The 8,563-nt window shown below is 32.7% G+C and overlaps 1 protein-coding gene across 2 annotated transcripts; it reads right to left on the minus strand.

Moving 5' to 3' along the window:
• Positions 1–417: 417 nt before the first annotated feature.
• Positions 418–5,274, minus strand: LOC145122822 (uncharacterized). 2 transcript variants are annotated; one of them, XM_079058391.1, is made up of 12 exons: positions 5,195–5,274; positions 5,050–5,114; positions 4,834–4,937; positions 4,496–4,579; positions 4,253–4,369; positions 2,883–3,194; positions 2,457–2,809; positions 2,275–2,374; positions 2,120–2,179; positions 1,750–1,833; positions 1,541–1,657; positions 418–846 (listed from the first exon to the last, which is right to left on the minus strand). In XM_079058391.1, exons 3-12 carry the CDS (start codon positions 4,891–4,893, stop codon positions 541–543), a joined length of 1,593 nt encoding a protein of 530 aa, XP_078914517.1. In that variant the 5' UTR covers positions 4,894–4,937; positions 5,050–5,114; positions 5,195–5,274; the 3' UTR covers positions 418–540. The 2 variants fall into 2 exon arrangements, with proteins under 2 accessions (XP_078914517.1, XP_078914516.1); XM_079058390.1 differs by having other exon boundaries at positions 5,050–5,260.
• Between the last annotated feature and the right edge of the window lie 3,289 nt (positions 5,275–8,563).

Genomic DNA, 8,563 nt, shown 5'->3' on the forward strand with positions numbered 1-8,563 from the left:
TAAATACTATACTTGATTCCATCCATCATGATGTGGTTCTGTACATCGTACCTTCGTGCTTGTAATCTCCTCCAATAATGGTATAAATTAATGTGATCAACTACATTCTATTTGATTTGTGCCAAGTTAATCACACCATTATGATTAACGTGAGAGTGGAGGTTTTGCAGAAGGGATATTAATATCCAAATTGATAATGATGGTGCTTGTTGAATGATGATTTTTATTTCGATTTTGGATTTTTATCGGAGGAGGATTAATGTTTGTTAAAACAAGAAAAAATAAAATAAAATCCATAATGTCACCTTTTATTAATTGGAAGCTTTTAAGGATAACCATGTACGTTTATGAAATCAGTAATATTAATGTCACATTTTATATCCTTCCACTTTCTATTTAACTATCTATACAAATATGTAACTCAAAAAACCACTAGCAAAAGGTTTTATTTGTACAAAAGGTGTCACATTTTATATCCTTCCACTTTCTATTAAATTATCTATACAAATATGTAACTCAAAAAAACACTAACAAAAGGTTTTATTTGTACAAAAGGTACCTAAATCGAAACTCATAAGGGCTAACTTTAACATAATTTGAAATGGGTTCACTAAATGTTCTTTCTACGGACTTGATTGCTACTTGACCAATATCACTTGGTAATTGAAGGCATACCCAATCAAGAAACGAGTCCATGTCTTTAGCATAATCAAGCATATACCAATCCAACAGTTTTGGTATTGATAACAGTTTCTTTGATGTTGAAATCCCAACAGCAGCCTGTAAGTAATCCCTTTTTGCAACTTCAAGTTCTTTTTCAACTTCTGAACCACTATACACTCTTATCTTCATTTTAAAAAATCACGAAAAGTATATTAAATAATGAACCTTACCCACTGTTAGGTTTTTCCAACAGTTAATAATATTACAGAAAGCTATTAAAGTGTTTTGCATTATTGGAAATTAAAGACATTGCTTTTTGTCATTTTTATTAACCACTTATTATTTAGTAAATGTTTTTTTTTTTTTTGTTTTTTGTTTTGTATGATTAACCACCTTCATTCGATAATATCTCATTTTACTATATATCCTCTTCATGTTTAAACATGGAATGTTTATTATTTTTGACTAATTACTTTATTTCAATAAATATCTTACTATATTTTATTTAATCTCCAAATCAAATATTGAATTCATAACATTATATAATATTACATATCATCGCAAGTTGTGCGACGAGATAAAGTGAAAAACTTGAAATCTGGATTTAGTATTACCTTTTTTTAGTTTTCCACTATTTAATATATTTAATTATTTAAGTGTTGTTGTCAAGTAATATCTTTTTTTGAATATATGACTGACATGTACTTAAAAGATGACAATTTAACTATATATGGACACTTTATAATACATTTTATATAGAAAAAAATAAATTAGTTAATTTTGAAATAAAAGCTATTGAAAAAGGTCAAGATTTATGATAATAGGTTTTGTTAAATAAAGTGAATGTATATATACTGATGAAGCATCGATAACTTACAGCAGGTGATGACCAACTACCACAAGACAATGCAAATGTCACTAGTGGTTCAGACAACTCCAAACCAAATATGCTTCTTGCAGTTACTTCATTGTTCTTGAAACCTTTTTTAAAACTCTGAACAAATTAAACATGTAGTTAATTTCAAATACAATAGCTTTTTTCATGCCATGAACATGAAAACATGAAAGATGCAACAGTCGACTTACATGATTTGCATGATATGGTAATCGCAGTATGCAATGCTCGATGCTAAATGCATTTAAAAGATGGCCTCCAACATTTATTGTTGCCTGATCATGAGAATGATACACTAATTCATTATGGGGAAAAACGAAAGATATAGCAACATACTTCCGTTATAAAATTGTATTTTTTGTGTTATCCTTATTAATGAATTGCAGTGTGAAAATTATTAATGAATGAAATAGAAACATATTTTCATGTATTTGTATATTATAGCGTCCATTTTTCTTTCTTTCGAGTTACAACATTGAACTTTCATTTTTTTTTTATAGAAGGCATTTTAGTGTGAAAAATCTACAAAGTTATAATGTTGTATTTTAGATTTGTTATTACCTCCTGCATTAATTGAACAATCCTCTCGGGTGTCTCTGGTATTCCATGGTCAAGAAACGCCTGATAGTTAAATGCACCAAAGATAATGAGATTGATTTTATTAACTTATAGATTACAAATAAATGAAATAAAGAAAATTAAGAAAATTTCAATACATTCATCATGCACGAATTATATGTATTGATCCAGAAAGCAAGCTTCTCTTGATGTGTAAGGCTTGTTAAGCTAACCAACTCAAGTTTTCCGAGCAGGACCCTAAAAAATCAATAAATAACATCAAATATTGATTTATATTTTATACTATGAAAATAAAGAAGAATAACTATCAAGTATTTACTTTAGTCTTTGAGCTAGGAACGTAGAGATTGTAGTATGGTTTTTATTAATAGTAGTTGCTTCAACTTCGTATAAGTACTTATATGGACCTATATCTGTGTTCTCGAATTCATAAAAGATACCATAAGGATCTTTAAAATCCATTGCCCATGGATTCTCACATGGCTCTAATGAAGGTAGCATTTCTGCCATTCTCAAGGGCGAAGTTGAGCTCATTCGTGCAAAAACAAACATTAAACATTTCAGGATACTTTCTGAAATCTTATTTGGACTATCATCTCCCAATATTCCCTTTTCTTGAATATAAAAACTACTTTTTCCCAAATCTCCACCCTCTGTCCCTTTACCTTTAAACTACAAAAAAAATCCACATAAAAAGCTTAAATTGAAAACAAATTCACTATGAATACGATAAATTAACACTTACACGTTGTTTTTGTGGACTAGGACATTTTTCTGCTGAAATATGTTTGTGTAGAGATCGTTTTAATAAAGCTTTGACCCTTTCGGTTTTTGGATTTGGGGATTTCTGAGTAATGGGTGTTGATACATTGGTTTCAATTTTACGATCTCTTGCATGGCAGTTTTCTTGAAAATCAGTTAAGTTTTCAAGATTCCTCTTAAAGAAAGAAACGTAGATAGCTTCTTCATATAGATCTTGTCTAAATTGAACCATCTGGTCTTCTAGCCTAACAACTTCTTCTTCCAAAACAGCCACTTCAGCTAGGAGCTCCAATGTCTGCAAACATCCATGCATTGTTCGAAGCATTATATAATAGTGCAATCACATTTGCATGAGTCCTAAATAATTTGTGAATGTTAGAATTCTATATGTAATATGGACTTGATGTTCGTGTACATGTTAGGGGTTGTTTCTTTTTACTTGATGGGCTTAATGGGCTAAGCACTTAAGACAACTATGCATGATTATTTTTGTACTTAATGATAGAATGACTAAATAGGTTAAGCCAAAAAATTTGGCTTAATGCTTCTAACACACTAGCCCGTGGTGGGCTATATACAGCACCTTATCAAGAGTCTCATTTAGATGGTTCAATTATTTATTTCAATTATTTATTCTAGAAAAGAAATAGATCTTATGCATACAACACCTTATCAAGAGATCATTACACATTATCTAGCTATAGATAAAAACAAATAGTCCCTTACTCTATTACACATTATCTAGCTATAGACAAAAACAAATAGTCCCTTACTCTAATTGTGGGCAAGTAATATTAAGATTATAGCCGGTGGTGGGTTATGTACATCAAAGGTGGGTCAAATGACCCACTTATTTATTTATTTATTTTTTATTTTTATAAAAGATTATATAGAAATATAAACTGTGAACTACCTTAAATATTTTTAAATGAACCACTTTTTTTGACAAAAAAAATATATGTATAAATCAAGATTTTTAATGCCTATTTTTTATTTATTTTTTATCGGTTTCATTTAAATAAGGAAACATATGGTTTTACGTTCTAGACTCGACACTGAATTTATAACAGACTACTTATGCTTAATTACCAGTTGGTCCTTACACAATCTTGATGGACATTTATACGGATCTCAACAAACTGTTAAAAGGTCTATTACAGTAAACAACATCATACTTTCATTTCATTTGTAATATGTTCATTGAAATTTTTTAACTAAAATAATCCACCATCACAAAACCATTATCAAAGTCATTCAACCACATCTTTTACGATTTTTTCTAATAAAAATTTACCCAAAATAATAATTAAAATGAAAATTGGACTACTATGAACGTCGAAGGGGAAAAATTACCTGTGGAGGGAGATAAGGAGGAAGGCGAGGAAGAGCCCCTAACGGGCGGGTTAGAGCCCGTTCTAAAGCACTATGGACATTTTGTTCATGTTTAAGCCTCTTTTTAAGCTTTTCTACCTGAAAAAGGAATTGATATATTATATATAATTAAATATAATTGCAATAATTGAGAGAACGTCAAGACACCTCAACTAATACCAACAAACATAAATAAAAAGTCAAAGGTGACAGCAATGTACTTACTTCTTGTTGCAATGCCATTTTTGTCCCTTTCCCAGAACCTTCACCACTTTTTCTACTCTTCTGAGTCTCTATTTGCATATCAACCTTTTCCAAAATGCATCAAAGTTAATGACATAAAGATTTTGATAAGCACCTTATGTGCATTAGATTTAATTAGCTTCTTCACACAACTAGTTCGTAAAAATGAATTCTGAAATCTAATCGAACTGGGTACCAGAATTAAAAACCCAGATTGAAATTTATGGAAATTGAAAACCCCATGTGGGATGTTTGGTTCAGTTAAAGCCTTTGGAGCTTTCCAGTTGATACCCTTTTGGGAAAGCAAAGAGTTCAATTACCTTAGACTCTTTGAGTGAAGTTGTCTTGGATTGTGGATTAGCCTCTAAACTGATATTCATCTTAACATTTACAGATGCTTACAGCAATTTAACACAAATGAATGCTGCAACATGGGATGAAATACGAAGGTTCGAAGAAACAAAATCAATCTATAAGCAAAGAGAAAAAAGAACAGCATTAACTGAGATTAATGAGAGAAAAAAGGTGAATGAGACCTGAGCTTTTCTTCTATCGTTATTGGTTTCATTGTGTCTGGTGATATTAACTTCAACTACGTACTCTGTAATCAAATCGACAAATTACACGCGGGAACAAAAGCTGAAAGATGTAGTACTTATCTCTGAGCAACTCGATCTTTACCGACAGAGTGCTTGCCTCGATTATTGTCCATGGGGTCCTTCTTGCTTCCTGATTGAGCTCTGGTTTATTAAAACGAAGAACGTGGATGCATATAAAAGATTTTATAATGGAACAACGTGGCTGCTTCTCATTTTATAATGCAAGTATCACCTCTTTCTATATCTTGGTTCAGATATATTAATATTAGGCTAAACTATAGATTTTATATATATATTGTATGCTCAAAATTATGGACATCGTATCTCCAAAGTGTTAGAAAAAAGTGTGAAAATAGGGTGTAGTAATAATTAAAATCACATTCTTCTGTTATGCCCAGTGGCGAAGATTGTCATGAACTCGATCTTATCTTGATGTGAAATTTCACATGATGGATTTTATTCGGTCAAAGACATGTTACTATTCATATCTCGGTGGTCTAAAGGCAAAAATAAAAGAAGCATGTTGAATACGATCTTATATGGAGGATTATGGTGTATATGGAATGACAGGAATCACAAGGTTTTTAGAAACATCCCTATCGTACCGGTGAAGACAGTGGAAATATAAAATCAATAACTTTCGTATGGTGTGAACATAGAGGTTCATTTAAAAACATGGATTGGAGAGTTTGGAATCTCGGTCCATTTCTCTGTTTGTAACTTTTTTCTCTTGTTCTTTTCTCCTTTCCTGTTTTGTTTTGTACTTCCTCCTTGCATCGTCTTGATGTGAGGCGTTATCTTTTATTATATATTTGCCGTTTCCAAAAAAAAAGTAATAATTAAATATTTGGATAAATTGAGAATCTCGTAGTCATTTTCTTCAAATTATTTGATTTTATCTCGGTTAACACAAATACTTTCGTAAAATAATCCAAAGCAGAAGATCTATAACCAAGTACTATGTTCGTATTGGTATTGCTTGTATTCTTAGGAATGTCAAATGTGGAGTATACCGAGTACTCATAATAACCATAAAATAAGGATGACGAAAGGATGATTTTTTAGAATTTAATTTCTGTTAAGGCCGTCAATATTAATTTTCCAAAGCTCATGATCTTTTTAGGTTTCATCCATATTTAAGATAATAAATTCAAAGTTTAGGGCATCTTCTTCGGACTCCAACCCTTCCAAGCGAAACCCTAGCCTACATGAAGAATTGAGAGCTTGTTCCTTTCATTTGAAGCTTATTTCTTGGATTTTGGTGGAACTTGAGAAAGAAGGAAGTCACAAGGAAACAAGGGAGAAAAGAGCAAGCTTGGATCCATCATCGTCTTCAGAAATCTGAGTTGTTGAGTGTAATGTCCCCAAATTCTAAGTAAAATTTTTTATTTTTAAACAGGCAAAAGCAACCATTCATTCATTCATTTCCAAAAGTCGTCAAGTATATAATAGTACTTAATAGTTATCAGAGTACAAATCTAGTCATAAAATGCGGACACCGGTGGATGCAAAACAATCACGTCGAGCTCTTCCCTTTGGAACCAGAAGCACGTGAAACATAAGCATAAAACCGTAAGCACAAAGTTTAGTGAGTTCCCCAAATACCACATACCATACATACAATGGGTCTCACCCTGCATCGGGCCCCGCTCAGTACAGATCTGTCAGTAACATGCTACGGGTCCCACCTAACACATTCATCCGGCCCCACCTGGCATCGGTGTGACAACCCGAAATTTCAACCTTGTACAACCATTCAATTCAGTTAAAGTCAGACTTGTCTCTGCTAACTCTTAGCACTGTTTAGAGTCTGTTTGGGCATTCTGAGCCTAGTTCATCAAAGGAATCAGTCTTTGGATTTGTGAGTTAAAGTTCCAAACCATCTAGCAAACCGTAAACCTCCTCAAAAGGAGTTTACGGTCAGGACCCTTGAGTTTACTGTCAGGGTGACCGTAAACTCCCTCCTATATACATATTTCATGATCATTTTTGATCATTTCTTCCATTTCAAGCCTAGAATCTCGAAAACTCTCTCAAGTATCATAGGATCTTCTTGCAAATCCCCGAAAATGTAAGTGTTTCCTTCCCTTTTTGAGTTAATACATCTCTTCTTCTTGATTCACTCTTGAATTCATCCACAAATCTCATCTTTTGAGTCTAGATCTTCAAGATCCTCAAGAACATCAAGAACACTTAAGTGTTTTTGGGCCGAAAACACCCCCATTTGCCTCCAAATCGTAAGTACCATCCTCCTTTACATCTATCTAGTTTTAATCCTTCATTTTGGACTTAAGATCATCACTCTTTGCATGAACAAAAGAGTTTACGGTCCTATGAATCTTCATACACCGTAAACCCTTATAAAGGGTGTTCTTATAGCCTTTACCCTTCCTAAGGGTAAGCATGGTCCCTAGAATCCGATGCCTTTGAATGAAGCCCTTGAAAACCATCATTTGTGCAAGGTTTGCTGAGTTTGCAGTTGAATCTCCTTAGACCGTGAACTCTATGACCGTAAGGTCATTTAGACCGCAAACTCAATGGACCGTAAACCCATTGAACCGTAAGCACATAGGACCGTGAACCACTTTGACCGTAAACTCTTATGGTCATGCCACTTGGACCGTAAACTCCTATGTGGGGCCATACTTCCCTTATATGCAACCCTATGTGGTGTAACACTTCATTACAAGTGTTTCCTAGTCCCTAAGGTTGTTCCATTTCATGATTAGTGGTTATAAACACTAATTATATACACATATATGCCATTATATGTCATTTAGGACCCGTTGTGTCTCGGGAGTTCATTCGTGGAACTTCTCATCCTTACGCGTGTATTCGTTTGAATCACCCACATCATGTGAGTTCATACCCCGTAATGAATCTTTTAACTGTTTTAAATGCTTTTAAGGGGGGGGAATACAAGTTGAACACAATTATAATTGTGTAAATGTTTGCTATAAACATCTTTCAAAAGATTGCTTATGTCTTTTATAAGTGATCAAAACCTATCAAAAACTCTTTTAAAGTTATGTTACTTTATAGTTTTACAAAACTCTGTTTTTAAAGTACAAGCATAACTTAGTAGATAAATGAGTCTTTTCAATAACAGTTCAAGTAAAACATTAGTAAACTATAATAGGTATAGTTTAGGAAGACACTACTTATTCCTTCTAGTACAATGAAGCATACAAAGAGTCAGTTCATACATGAGTCAGAATATACTATATGAGAAACAGAACATACTATATGAGAAACAGAACATACTATAACAAGTACATGGAGGAACATACTATACTAAGTACCGGGAAAAATCACGTTAATATATCTTCTCGGTTTGCGTTAACTTTAGTACGATTACACGTATCTAGGTTAGCAGACACGAGGTGATAAAATATAATAATATATATTTCCGGTTTGCGTTAACTTTAGTACGATTACACGTATCTGGGTT

This window comes from Lactuca virosa, chromosome 6 (genome assembly GCF_052849685.1).
Source record: "Lactuca virosa cultivar CGN04683 chromosome 6, Lactuca_virosa_CGN04683_v6, whole genome shotgun sequence".
NCBI lineage: Eukaryota > Viridiplantae > Streptophyta > Magnoliopsida > Asterales > Asteraceae > Lactuca > Lactuca virosa.

Excerpts from the sequence above, each read along its gene's own strand:
- LOC145122822 (XM_079058391.1), bottom strand. The coding sequence starts at position 4,893 with ATGAATATCAGTTTAGAGGCTAATCCACAATCCAAGACAACTTCACTC. Across the intron at positions 1,658-1,749 it reads TACCATATCATGCAAATCAT|AGTTTTAAAAAAGGTTTCAA; the intron begins GTAAGTCGACTG and ends TAATTTGTTCAG. Across the intron at positions 847-1,540 it reads GTAGTTGGTCATCACCTGCT|ATAAGAGTGTATAGTGGTTC; the intron begins GTAAGTTATCGA and ends TTTAAAATGAAG.